The sequence below is a fragment of the Bactrocera latifrons genome, unplaced genomic scaffold, assembly GCF_001853355.1.
Source record: "Bactrocera latifrons isolate USDA-ARS-PBARC rearing strain unplaced genomic scaffold, ASM185335v1 scaffold_109, whole genome shotgun sequence".
NCBI lineage: Eukaryota > Metazoa > Arthropoda > Insecta > Diptera > Tephritidae > Bactrocera > Bactrocera latifrons.
The window spans coordinates 1,032,662-1,046,486 of NW_017534508.1; the positions used below are offsets into that span (position 1 = coordinate 1,032,662).

Here is a 13,825-nt window from a genome sequence, read left to right on the forward strand (position 1 = left end):
CCATCTCGATTATTATATAAACTTATGCTAGTTTTAATTACAAAACGTTTAATTTCGCATTTTTATAAATATTGTTTTGCATATGTGAGTGCATTTGCTTGTTATTCTTTTGTTTGAGTTTTATCGACTATTTTGGGAATGCGATCACACTCATCAAACATACTTAATTATCTCCCTGATCTATCAACGAACCAACAATAATTTATTATAATTTTCACGTCTGAAGCTTAATCTGAGTATATACCTAAACCGAAAATGGTTTTATGCAGTATTAATGACAATTAATTTAGTTTTTCTTATATATTTTACTTTTTTCTCTCTTTTCACAAAAAAAAAAAAAAAAAAAATTTCTGGAGACGTCAAATTGTAGAATTGAATTATAATTTTTCATGGTAAAAATAAAATTAGCTTCATCTTACTAAATTACCTTTTACTAAACTTTTACCTCTAATATAATGTTTTGATTTTAAATTTTCTTTCTATCCCAGGTGCATTGTGGMACAATTTGAATTTCTCATAATGAAAAGTGTTATAGGTACAAGACTGAAAGATTGAAGAAACAGAAGTGCTCAAATGAGAATGTGGAACTGAGCAACCAATCGAAAACTGCTAGAAAACCACCGAAAATCTAGAGTATCAATTGTGGGCGGTTCCAACACCTACTCCGAAGAACAAAAGACTTAAGTTAAATAACAGTAACAATAAAAATAGCGGAGTGCAAAATTGAAAAATGTCGTCCCGTCTTAAGGAGAAAGTGACMGCGGCTATACGAAAATTCAACAAGAGTAGAAGTCGCAGTGGCAGTGGTGATAAAACGGCTGACGCTGCGGTTAGCGCAAGTGGGAATAGCTCTGGAGGAAATGTCGGCGGCAATGTGGCGGCGAAGAATTCAAACGGTAATGCCCTAGGCGCCGGTGTCGTAGCTGAATCGCCGGGTAGACGTCTACGTCGACAGGATAACAGGTACATAACGATAAATAATTTTTTTTGTAAATTATTTAAAGTGAAATTTGCTTTTTTCAGAGTTTCACCAGCTACAAGTAGAATGGTTATGTCAGTCAATGTTCAACATGTTCCCGATCACAGTATTCGGGCACGGCGCCTAATGAAAGAATATAAGGAAATACAAAAAGTGCACAATAGTAAAAACGACCCAATATTCACGGTAAACAAACAATTATATGGATAATTTTGAGTTATTAATATTATGATATGCGATGAATGTTTTTGCCACAGGTGGAACTTATAAACGACAATCTGTATGAGTGGTACGCACGACTTCATATTGTCGATCCAGATTCGAAATTAGCGAAAGACATGGCTGAGATGAACATTCCATTTATACTCCTGCATCTTGTATTTCCCGATAAATTCCCATTCGCACCGCCTTTTATGAGAGTAGTCGAACCGAGAATCGAAAAGGGGTTCGTAATGGAAGGTGGAGCTATTTGCATGGAACTTTTAACGCCACGCGGTTGGGCCTCAGCGTACACTGTAGAGGCGGTCTTAATGCAGTTTGCAGCGAGCTTGGTTAAGGGACAGGGACGTATTGTACGAAAAACAAAGGGTTCGAAAGATTTTAGTAGGTGAGTAAAGATGCACAGACATCTCACATAATTTCCTCCATTAAATACTCCATTTCAAATCGTTAATTTCTTGTTGTTGTTGTTGTAACGGCAGAAATTCGGCAGAAATTCGTTAATTTCTTCTAAGTCTATGACAAAATACACATATGACCAAAATGTATCAAAATAACTTTTATTATTGTTATTTTAACAGACGAACTGCGGAGGAAGCATTCCGTTCATTGGTAAAAACACACGAAAAATATGGCTGGGTAACTCCAGCACTTTCTGACGGTTGAATGGCCATACACTTGCTACATCTGTGTACACAAGTGGTGTCAGAAAACAAAAACACAAATGTCAAAGAAGAATGCAGTTCTGGTCCTTTGCTGTGACCAAAGTATACTCATAATTAAGTTTATTTATTAGGCATACATAAGTACACACATATATTTAAACATTTATTGAACTCAGTATTTTCGATTTTCGTTAAGAARCTGCCACAAAAAGATAATTCGTTTTTAAGTAAAAGTATTTGTAATTGTATTACCAATACGATTTGCTCATACATACAATATATATGGTATATAAAACAYATAGCTTATTATAAATATACATACCTTCCATGTTTATTTATTTTTTTCTGCAAAAAATGGCGATAGAATAAGATTTTTATAAAACACCACGTAAGATAATATACACTAACTACAATATGGTAAATTTATCAATTCGCGTGTTCGCAAATAAACCGGAAACCATCCAGAAACAACTTAGAAATGTAAATACTAAAATCAAAAATAAATTAATTATAATGTAAACTAAATTAACTGTTTGAATGTGTTCCGATCTTTGAATTGAATGCTAAACGTGTATAGGTGGCATTTTTATTTTAGGCAATTATTTTATAGATACTAATATTTATGGTCGAGAAAGTCAAAATTATTCTAATTTTCCTGGGTTTATTCAATTATTATTTGATTTAGGAAGGGACTCACTTTGCAGGGTAAAGCTGCAGAAGTGGTTTACCAACATTTTGCATGAAACACAAGAGTTCAAAATTTTAGTTAAGATTTGAATTAAAACAAAATACATCAATATATGTATATTAATTAAGCAGGCTGTGTTATAGATTTGGAGAAACCAATGTTTTGTGATTTCATAGATACTGAATTTATTACCAAAAAATTACTTTTTATATACATAGTTAAAATAATTTAATTTATTTATGTTGACTCCGAAGACTATTAGTATGTAAACACTTATTAATTATATACACTTTTAGGAATAATATGCAATAAATCTAAATATTTATGGAAGTGTTTCTGACGCTTGTTTTCACAAACAACCGYCAAATGCATAAAATAATTTGATTGAATCTAAAGGCATCTAAAATAGGTCTACCGGYTGTTATATACTTTACTATTTCTCTGTTTTAAACATGTATACATATAGTACATACTACAATAAATATTATATTTTTATTAATTTAATTACTTTAAAATACTTTACACAGACTAAACTGTTTACGTGTAGCATTAAATTCGGCATACTTTTCTTTGTGAATTCGGTTGTAAAATTGTTTATGTTCTTAAAAATTTGCTGTACGAAAATATTATTCAGTATTGCGCGATGTTTTGCAATAAAAAATCATATACTATACCATATATGCATGTAAGCATTCGTATGTTCAAAACAATTTAATAAACCTCTATGTGTAATAAATAAAAGCATTTTTCTTTCTTAAATGGTAAGTTTTTATTAAATTAACCACAACTACATACATATTGATGTGATTACTACTCTATAAGTTGAAAAGGGCATCATAACTCTAACGCGATACTTAARGCCCCCGATATTGACAATTTCTGGCAATGTTTCTATTAAATGTTTTATTGATCAGTTCTAATTTTACTCAAAAATCGTGATAGATTCCAAAAAAAATTAAAAATGTGTGCTACCACACCTTAAYGCAGCGATTTTTTGCTAAAAGTAAAAAATGCGTTTTATTTTTTATTAGGAACGTTATCTGTATGCGGCTGCTGAACAATTTTTATTGCTATTTATTGAAATATTAGTGATCTGTCCAATCTAAAGCAGAATATTGAAATATTGGAAATGTATTTACAATTATGCGTATACATACATACACATATATGCATAYATATGGATTTGCAGTTGTATTCTATAGGTCACTACTAGCTTTGGTACTAGTACTCAGTATTTTCTTAGCTATACAATTTTTATAGAACAATGAAAATAATATATCTTGTGTCATAATAACAGCTTACCAAAGAGTATCGGTTAGATAAATTTTTAGCCAAATGATTTTTCTGTACATTCACCAATTTAACCCGCAYTTATATTCGAACAAAGCATTTTAAATTTGCTGAATTCTAATCAAGCTTCGAACGGAACCAAATATTGACATTTTGAGAGCCACTGTATTATAGAAGTTTATGAGTGACTGCAATAAGCAGCAGAGATGTCAGCAGCCACAAAATTTTCACATTTTTCAAAGGCGAAAAAAGTAATTAAATCGTGCAAGTTCTCTACGGATTTTAGTTATTAACCATTTTTTGAATATTGTGTGAGAGATTTGAATAATTTTTATGAAAAGAACTATGCGATTACACAGTGAAAATTACCAGTGAAATTCGTGTGGTCGGATATTTTACGTATTTACGAGAAAGATTTTGTGCGTGTGCGTAAGCAAAGACGGAGAAAGGATAACATTATACAGGTAAATTTCTACTACAATTGTTTAAAGAATTTCAAATAAATTAAAGCATTCTAAAATATATTCTGTGGAGTTACTAAAAACATTAAAAATTAATGGTTTAAGCATATATTTGTGGAGATATTAATAATTGAAAATGGTGCTCGCCACACGAAATCAATTGACATTCGTCAATGTAAAGAGTGTTGCCATCATTTGGAGAATTCCTTTTAAAAATCTCCAACTTTAGATATACGAATATATCCGGGATCTTTAAAATTATTCGAATAACCTGAAAACCGATTGTTAARTTTGTAACCATCCATAAGAATATTAACCGATTAATACTATTCGAATAGTCGTAGGTATTTGAGTAAATGAAAATTGTTTGAAGCAGCCTTTGATTTTTGCTTGTTTTATATTTGTTAAAATGTCTGTGTACGTATATACTGCAAAGTTTTTACAAACTATACATGTAGAACCTTTTTTTTTAGAAATTGAACGCTTACTAAGAGCGACTATGCGGATTATTATTCGAATAATGCCCTATCCGGCTAGTACATATGTATATGTTTATACTAAGATCATGGTGTAATACATACTACCATTCAGTAGTACATTTTATTTAAGAAATCTAAAAATATTTTATTTGAAATAAAGTTTGAACCGAATGTGTTTTCTAATCCTTATTCGTACAGTTTTAAATAAACTTAAAACAATTTTAAAACTAGTTTATTTTTATAAATAAACCCGATGAATATTTTTTCAGCGTATTTGTTTCCTTAAGGAACAGTAATATTTTTTTCTTAATAGCATTTCCATCATTAGCTATATGTGTTAAAAATCACCTGAAACAAATATAAAAAAAAAACGTGTGGCAACACTACCTTCAACGAAACACTTTGAATATATGAGAGGGGTCGGGTGTAAAATAACAGCTTAGCAGGTTGAGAACCGACCGAATGGTAGCCTGTGTATACCCTCATCTAGGTGCCCAATATTATTTGTGTAGTCGTATATAATCCCAGAAATAATTCGGTTTTTTCATTAAATATTTCAGCAGAAAATATCTGTGAGCATTATTTAAGTGACAGCAGCGTGTCATACATCAAAACTATAAAAAGAACACAAATAGCACACCTACAATGGATGTAGGAGAAATAATTGAAACAGCTGATGGACCTCCACAAACAATAAGTTCAGAATTAATTAAAAACTCCGCAGAATCAACAACCAAGATTGGTAAAAGTTCTGACCAAAGCGTGGAAATTGAAAATACTTCTGGCTTAACTATACAATTAAATAACAGCAAAACACTAAAACGTTGTTTGAGCGTGCCAATTTTGCCCGCTGGCTCTTCTTTTACATCAATGACTACTCGAGCCGCTGCAGCAGCTATGGCCATGCGAAATGTTGGAAATACATCGAATCCTGTAGGTGTAAATAACCCAAAAGAGGCTTTATCAACACCTATAAAACATCAAACTTTTAACAAACGGGAGGCGGTTGGCGACGTATCAACTGTAAACAACTTTGGACACAATATACATATTGGTATACCTCGTTCAAATCCTTCCTCCAGGTATTTATTTGATTGGAAGTATGATAAAGAGACGTTTAACTAACATATATTTCATCTAATTAATTTTAGGGAAGTTTCACCGGCGCCAGTGTTTAACATATTCGCACCCCGTGCCCGACGTTACTCGGCCAGTTACACTCCTCATGGGGCAGCTAACGTTGGAGGCAACTCGACTGCAGTAAATGGCTTGCCACTTTGTCTCACTCCACGTGTCTCCCAGTTAAGACAAGAAGAATGCGTAGACATGTTAAATACTCGCGAAGCAAATCATGAACGTGAATTACATAGTGCCATGCAAATGTCCCAAAGTTGGGAGGACTTGACTTTGGTTGCCGAAAATTGGTCCTGTAAATCAGAGGACTTAAGTAATCCACTTCAGGTTTCCTTGCCATCTGGAGTTACGAGTTGTTCGAGTCCAAGCCCAACAAAGTATGTTTGTTATATGAAAAATCGTAATAGTATTTTATAAATGTAAACATATTTGCAGTAACCGTGCCGGGATGAGGCTACCATACGGTTTGTCACCTTCACCAACAAGACGTACTTTCGCTACTAGACGATCAATGTCACCAATCGCTATGCGGCCATCACAATTAGGACCCGTCAAGCGCAAATTTGAGCTGGATGATGGTGGTGGTACTGGAAGTAATTGGAATGTATATTCTCAACCACCTCTGAAGAAAATATTTACGGAGAGGCAAGATTTATTTATTTTGCAATATTTCAACGCATTTCATATTCATATAATTACAATAAATTTTTCAGTCGAGGTTCTTCACCAGTTTGCCAATCACCATCTTCAATATGCCCCAGCCCGGATTCTGGAACATACGATGGTCGAATAACACCAAAGCTATTCATATCGAAGTTATGCACCAATAATACAAATAACAACTCAGCTTGTTCATCACCTAGCAGCAGTGTAAGTGGCGGGATCATCGAATCAACAACTACCTCTGGGATATGCTCCTCTGGCTCTTCAACGGCTTCCTCCATATCTGGTGGCAGCGAGCCAATGTGCATTGGAAATGGRGGAATGGATGAAGGGATTTCAGTGRCATATAATAACGAGAAACTTAGAAATAACAGAATTTCAACAACCAGTGGTTCTTCTGGATGCAGTGTAGATACAAATACAGGCAGTGAAGTTCAAGCAATGACCACTGACATACAGGATGATGCTACCTTGTTGGATGACATGAAGAGTGAGACATCGTCCATCGGGGGTTGCTCCARCATTAGCATCGAGTCATCTTCCTGCGACAGCGCCTCCAAAGCAGCTGCAAGCTTCCTTAATAGACTGAACGTTGATGATATTAGCACAAGTCCGCTGGCAGTACAAAAAAGCTTTTACATCAACAAACAGGGTTTAACTGGTAATAAGAAATTCATTGTTAGCAGTATAAGTAGCGAACCAACCGAAAGTATTAACGCAACTAGCACCAACGTTAACGCCTCTACGCTAACAGTAAGCGCATCGGACCTTATCTCTTCATCATGCACAAGTGGTTCGTAAATAAGCGAGAGCTTGTCCGTTTTCCCAATAAATTAAGTTGTAATTGATCGAGGAGGATTTCTGTTCTGTTTTTTGTTTTCTCGAAATTTTTTTTTTTTTTTTTGCCTTGATATTACAAAGTTAGTTGGCATTAAAGTACTAGGAATTCAGAAAAAAAAAGTTGGTTTTAAGTTGATATAAATATGTTCTCCCGCCATCATTTATTGTTATCAACTCATTTTTGTAGAGTTTAGTTGTCTTTTCTAATTCATGTCATAGTCCACTTGCTCCAATTGTTTTGTCTGTTAATCAGTCTGAGTATTTGGCAGTCGTTTCATTTCATTTTCATTTAGTAATTACTGTTATTTAAGTCTGTAATGTATGTATGTATATAAATTAGAATAATTTATGTAAACAAAAAGTGAATTTCACTTACTGATATGAAGAAAATTGTTTCTTTTTTGTTTGGTATATTTGATATCTGATTTATGAAATATATTTATTAAATTGCGTGACACTTTAATTACCAATACATGATTGTTTTGTAAAACAAATTGAATAGTCAATCGCATATGGGTTAAATAATTTTTGACTAAAGGCAAGCCTTGGACTGAATTGCAAGATACAACATTTGTGTTTTTAAAATATTTATAATATTTCTTGAGTGAATATTTAGCTAAATCCTATAATTGTCGTCGTGATTGTTAATGACTTTGTAGCTCCTATAACTCATAAATGGTGTTTATACTTGCGAATTTAGAAAATATATTAGCTGATCTACGACTAACTACTTATGATCTATAGTTAAAATGTTGCGATGTCTGCAAAGGATCAAAGGATCACACATAAAATATCACTTAATTTGCTTCGTGTAACTTTAAGAAACAAAATAAATACGATTTTAAATTCAATAAAATATGAGTAATTTATTTTATAAAGAATTTACAATATCATGTTGTACATACGTATAAACGCGGTATAAATATATAGTTTTCCTAGTCTAGTTATAGTATTTCTAAAAAATATATTCTTATCATTAATTTTATACCAAARGGTTTGTCGAGAATCACAAGCTTTTTCATTTTTTTTTTTTATATTTAAAAATGAGAGCATTCGAGACTGAGGGAAAAAAGTACAATGTGAAAGCTGTATGTCTGTCCGTTTAAGGAACATGGGAGTAAAAASTTTAACTAATAATACATCCACTGAGAACTTATTGCACTAAAATCGGATCAAATCGTTAAGATATTATATGTTGAATTTTGACATAACAACCTAACAACTAATGACCAATATTTCAACCGAATACATATTTTTAATTACAAAAATCGTTCCATTATATTAAACAGCTTTGATTCAAAGTTGTTTGTCAAACTAGATACCTTTAGCTGCATTACTTCAGCTTCATTACTGTATTATATATGTAGGTATTCTTATATCTTATCATATGCAATCTCATCATACTCTACTTTTCAATTTGTTGGGGAAGGTATTTTGAATCCTACTAACTAGATAAATAAACAAATACATATAAATATAAAATCAAATACTATATTGGAATGTCACTGGAATACAATTAGACAAATTTTCATGTATAAACCATCTCTGCTTTATGAAAAGTCTAACAGTTAAACTGTATTTTCATTGCTGGGTATAACAGTAATTTGTAATAACACAATTTTATAGAAAATTTTAAGTACTTTAAATACCTTAAATACCTTATATATTTCCAAATCTAAATTGGTGATTGGAGACAGACTAATTCGCCTGGAGTATTAACATTCATTTTTGTAGGTCATATATTGCATAGTTAAATCACTTTTGGAAGAACTACAAATATTAATTGAAACATTTAGCACGTTGCAATGCTGTTTCGCGCAACTCTTCCTTGCAAGCGCTCACATGCTCGATTAGCTCATCACGCTGCTCAAAAGTCTTTTTGCAGATATAGCATTCGTAGAGATACACCATAGGATCGTGCTCTTTCAAATGTTTAGTGTACAACTCGATTTCTGTGAAACGTTGCTTACACTCGCAACACTCCAACCAGTCTTCACTGGACGAGTCTTCTTCGTTTGAATCGTAACTACTGTCACAACTTATTTTTACTTTCTTTTGTGGACTGGACGTGGTGCTGGACGAGCTCAACTGTTGCTGATCAAAATTCATGTCGTCATCATCRTCATCGTCTTCCTCGTTTGTATGAGTTTTTTTATGCCCGCTATACTCCAAGTAGTCACGATATTTCCTTGGACAATGAAGGCATTTATAATAGCGATCGCGTTGATGGGTCGCCATATGTTTCTTTAGGGTTGAGTATTCTCGAAACGGTTTACGGCATTTATTGCAAGAAAATGGTTTTTCGCCCGTATGTATCATGAAGTGACGCTTTAGATTGTGGCGCGTACCAAATGGACGCTGACACAGTGGACAAGGAAATTCTTTCCGAGTTACAATACCTAACTGATTATAGTTGGGTCGATGAACCACAGGGATATTGTCAAGCAACAATTGAGTACTAGTTGGAGCTGTTTTATTAACTGTAAACGGGGCATTTATAGGCACTAAGGACGGCATATCTRCGCTAGGCAGAGGTGTAGAACTTGAGCGCTTCGGGGAAGAGGTAGAATCTTCAAGATCTAGTGTAATTTTTCCTATAGTTTTGGGCGTTTCCTTGTTGCTTGTCTCAGCGGAGTTTTCAATTAAGGTGTAACTTGTTATTGTTGATGTATCATGGAATCTGTCAGTAGATAGCGAAGGCCTTGCCGTGAGTGGTGGGGGTGGTAGCGTGGGCATTGGTAACGATGGTGTTTGTGGTGTATCTGGTAAAGAAGGTGACGCGGAAAGTTGAGGTCGCATTGCTGCTGTTATTGCACTCGTCTTCGAATCGCAATCATTGCAACGTGTTGAATCTTGAATCATGGGAGGTTTCACACGACATACCATACATACGAAATTTGTTTCGTTTGAGTGTCGGCGGCGATGTTTCTTCAGGTCACTGAACTCACGGAATCTCCGATCACACATATCGCAACCAAATGGACGTTCACCTATGATTGCGAAGAAAAACCTCAATAAAATTTAACAAAATTGCATATGTATGTATGTATGTATATTCATTTGTCGACTAGAGTAAAAATTAAATTTAATAAGTTTGAAAGTTGTTAAGTTTGTGAAAGAATAGAAAATATATAACATAATAATAACAACTCCCATTTAAAAAATAATTTAATTATTTATAGTATAAATCAAACAATACTTTCTCGTTCATACCTGTGTGTATCATCATGTGCCTTCTCAAATTATAACTTGATTGCACCTTTTTGCCACATAAATAACATTCGAAAAATTGTCGACCCTTTTCACGTCTATCTATATCTTCCCAATTCAATTCTTGTCCTTTTTCTGGTTTATCGATGGACTCAAWATTTTCGTCGTCTGAATGCAGGACAACAACTTCGTTGCTTGAAATATTTGTACTTGTCTTTGCAATGTCGGAATTTTTCTCAATGTTATCAATGTCATCATCGTCACATTCCAGTTCACAAGTAACAGCTGCAGCTGCGAACGATAGCTCATCCTCATCATCATCGCTATTGAATCCAACCACAGCCACTGCACTTTCTGTACTCCGAATATTCTCAGTTATATTTTCGCATTGTTCTGGTTCAGAGTCACTGGTATCAGAGAGTTCTATATGTGCAATTATACGTTCCTTAGAGAGTTCGATTTTCTGCTGAGGAATCACCTTCGCAGATTTTGATGTAAGGGGCGGACTCTTTGGAATAAGGCTAATACATGGAGATTTGAGTCTGGCTCTGCATTTATCTCGACTCTTGGTAGACATATTTAAATCCGACATAGCGATATGCTGAACATCACGTTGTACATCTTTTTTAAGAGTGTYTTTTTCCACCTGATGCATTATTTGTCGAAGCTCTTCCCGGTCATCCTCATCATCTAAATCAATAATTTCAAAATCCACTTGATTCTCTGGTGATTTATGAACATATTCAATTACACGATCTCTAGGTTTTTGTCTCCTTTTCTGCAAAGCACATTCGCGGCCAATTTTTACCAAAAAACCTTTTATTTTAGTATCTTCTATCGAGATAAAGTTTTCTTCAGGTTCCTTATATTCGTAATGTGTATCTAAATCTGCCATTGAATCATTTTCGGACAAATCTTCAGAAGAAGCAATTTGGAACGACAATGGAGGAGGATGCATTGTAGGTGCCTGCTGTAGTGGCGGGAGTTGAGCTAGTTGCGGCGTGCCAGTTGAATGAGATGCAGTCGAAACTGTGCCGTACGTACTACAACAAGCAGGTGTTTCGTACAAATTGCTGGCGTTGATATCTGAGCAACAAGATGGAGGTTTTTGCATTGAAACTTCGTATGTAACGTTCCGGCGACCTTGCTGATCCCATGGTAAGCTAAATATTTCAATTCCCTGTTGGGTAGCGGTAATGTTGCAGCACTCCAAAGACTTTGAATAATTCAAACATGGTCTTTTGGATGGTACACTGGGTAGGGTTTGAATAGCGATTGTCGGCAATGATGGTGGGGACCCATAAGTTACGTTTGTTTGTGATGGCAAGCGAATGAGTGTTGGTGGGGTTGTTGTTACGGGTGCTGGTAATGTTGCGTGCTGCTGAGTTAGTTGATGATGATGGTCAACGACTTTGAGAGTAGAGTGTGTGGTGCTGTTGCCGTGGTTCGGTACAGATGGTGAACATTTTAGTTTCATGAGGATTTCCATTACTTATTTATATATTTGCACGTACTAAATAAAACAAATAAAATTATAATAAATTATTAAATTTTTAAAATAATATCCTATAAATATTAATAAAAAATAATCTAATAAAAATATTATTACTTATTATGTTTATACAATTTTTTTTTGATATTTATTTTATTTTTGGAATATTTATATATGTACATACATGTTTTCAGTTAAGAAGAAATTATATTTACCACAGCGAGAGGCATATTCAATATAAATATGTATTTTTCATTTAACCGTGCGATTTTCTAGCTTTGCCTTTGCCACAATTGATGATACCGTCTACGAACTCGTCTTTTTTGTTGCACGAAGGCAAATTTTTTGCCTGCTGCTGAGATGTTGAACGTAGTTTCTTTTCGCTACTGCAGACTATGCTTGTCTTAATCTCGAGGCTGAATCACCCAAGCAGCACGAACCCAAGCAATAAAAAAAATAAAAGTTCACCGTCTACAAACCGAAACCACTCACGTAGTTAGCTCTGCTTTTTGTTGTTTTATTAATGCTTTTGATATTATTTTTTCCGTGAAGATTTTACCTGTGCCCACTGAATCAAGCACTGCCAACATATAGCCATGCCATTGCGTGCTAACTTGTTTTTCTTYAGGCGATATGCGAACGAAAATTCAAAGAAAAATATATATAAAAGAGTGGCGAAATAAAAATATTAAAGTAAAAATAAAACAAACTCACTACTGCCACAACAATTTTCTTGCCGCGCAGCGTGCGTCAAACAACCGGGGCAAAACCAAACAACCACTGAACGTTAAAATCCGCAGTACATTGGACGCTCTGCCAAGGCGAAAACCGAGCAACGAACCGCACAGCGCGAGCAACGCTCGATCTTTATACACCCYCTACCGCTTTGCTTCAGTGCTCCAACGAAACAATTGGCGCCGCCAATTTGTTTCTTCTCACCCTTCTTCTTGCTACATCGACAAATCCAGTTTATCATTTAATTGAAATCTTGATTCTCGGATGTCTTGTGCTGCTCCTTTGAGATACGTATAAATAATTTCCTAATGTATAAATTTCCTAATGTATAAATTATTGCAATTGTGAAATGTATAACATAATATTAAACATTTTTAACCAACTTATTTGATTCAAGAATCACAATTGTTTTTATTTACACAACAATCACTTTTGAGRTACATTTGAGTTGGTTGTTTCACTTCACATTAAACTCACAATTGGGAACTTAGGAGACTTAAGTTTCAATTTTCTTTGCGCTCTGGAAAGCAACTGGAAAATTTCTCTTGCGGATTTCATATTTCATTCAAAACTATATTTTTCAAAAAAATAAAAAAAAAATAAAATAAATAATAAAACTTTTCAGTGGTAATGAATTGCCACAGAGTGTTTTGAATAAAAGAACATTTATTTATTTTATAAATAATAAAATAACGACGAATAACATTTGTGGTTTTAAAGACGACATATGATGTCTCGCCAAGGCTTACGACTCACAAGGATCTATTTAATCTGATCCTCTGCTCCTATAAAACGGTTAAGGTTTATATTACCAGGACGGTCTATAAACGTTCATGTTTAAATAGATTTAACATTTCTTTTATAGTATGCTAGATTGATCTTTGGTTCAYAACTATATTTAATAATTGGAAAAAAACTAAGAATATAATTTGGAAAAACTAATTCCTGTTCTTAATTTTACATAAAAATT

The 13,825-nt window shown here is 33.9% G+C and overlaps 3 protein-coding genes across 10 annotated transcripts in view; 2 read left to right on the top strand and 1 right to left on the bottom strand.

Moving 5' to 3' along the window:
* Positions 1-1,911, top strand: part of LOC108971676 (ubiquitin-conjugating enzyme E2Q-like protein 1) — an 8,372-nt gene extending 6,461 nt beyond the window's left edge. For both annotated transcript variants that reach the window (XM_018937928.1, XM_018937921.1), the window contains 4 exons: positions 489-963; positions 1,024-1,165; positions 1,237-1,586; positions 1,780-1,911. In XM_018937928.1, the coding sequence (XP_018793473.1) occupies positions 731-963; positions 1,024-1,165; positions 1,237-1,586; positions 1,780-1,864 (810 nt within the window). In that variant the 5' untranslated portion in view covers positions 489-730 and the 3' untranslated portion in view covers positions 1,865-1,911. The remainder of the gene's footprint in view (positions 1-488; positions 964-1,023; positions 1,166-1,236; positions 1,587-1,779) is intronic.
* Positions 1,912-4,030: 2,119 nt separating this feature from the next.
* Positions 4,031-8,254, top strand: LOC108971746 (putative GPI-anchored protein pfl2). 3 transcript variants are annotated; one of them, XM_018938010.1, is made up of 5 exons: positions 4,031-4,305; positions 5,342-5,863; positions 5,933-6,292; positions 6,351-6,560; positions 6,629-8,254. In XM_018938010.1, the coding sequence occupies exons 2-5, from the start codon at positions 5,427-5,429 to the stop codon at positions 7,377-7,379; spliced, it is 1,758 nt and encodes a 585-aa protein (XP_018793555.1). In that variant the 5' UTR covers positions 4,031-4,305; positions 5,342-5,426; the 3' UTR covers positions 7,380-8,254. The 3 variants fall into 3 exon arrangements, with proteins under 3 accessions (XP_018793555.1, XP_018793564.1, XP_018793574.1); XM_018938019.1 differs by having other exon boundaries at positions 5,345-5,863; XM_018938029.1 differs by lacking the exon at positions 4,031-4,305 and adding an exon at positions 5,250-5,271 and having other exon boundaries at positions 5,345-5,863.
* A 64-nt stretch (positions 8,255-8,318) lies between these two features.
* Positions 8,319-13,432, bottom strand: LOC108971766. 5 transcript variants are annotated; one of them, XM_018938040.1, is made up of 5 exons: positions 13,239-13,432; positions 12,835-13,160; positions 12,336-12,742; positions 10,632-12,141; positions 8,319-10,408 (listed from the first exon to the last, which is right to left on the bottom strand). In XM_018938040.1, exons 4-5 carry the CDS (start codon positions 12,115-12,117, stop codon positions 9,198-9,200), a joined length of 2,697 nt encoding a protein of 898 aa, XP_018793585.1. In that variant the 5' UTR covers positions 12,118-12,141; positions 12,336-12,742; positions 12,835-13,160; positions 13,239-13,432; the 3' UTR covers positions 8,319-9,197. The 5 variants fall into 5 exon arrangements, with proteins under 5 accessions (XP_018793585.1, XP_018793593.1, XP_018793600.1 ...); XM_018938048.1 differs by having other exon boundaries at positions 12,835-13,176; positions 13,333-13,417; XM_018938055.1 differs by having other exon boundaries at positions 13,333-13,415.
* Positions 13,433-13,825: the final 393 nt, after the last annotated feature.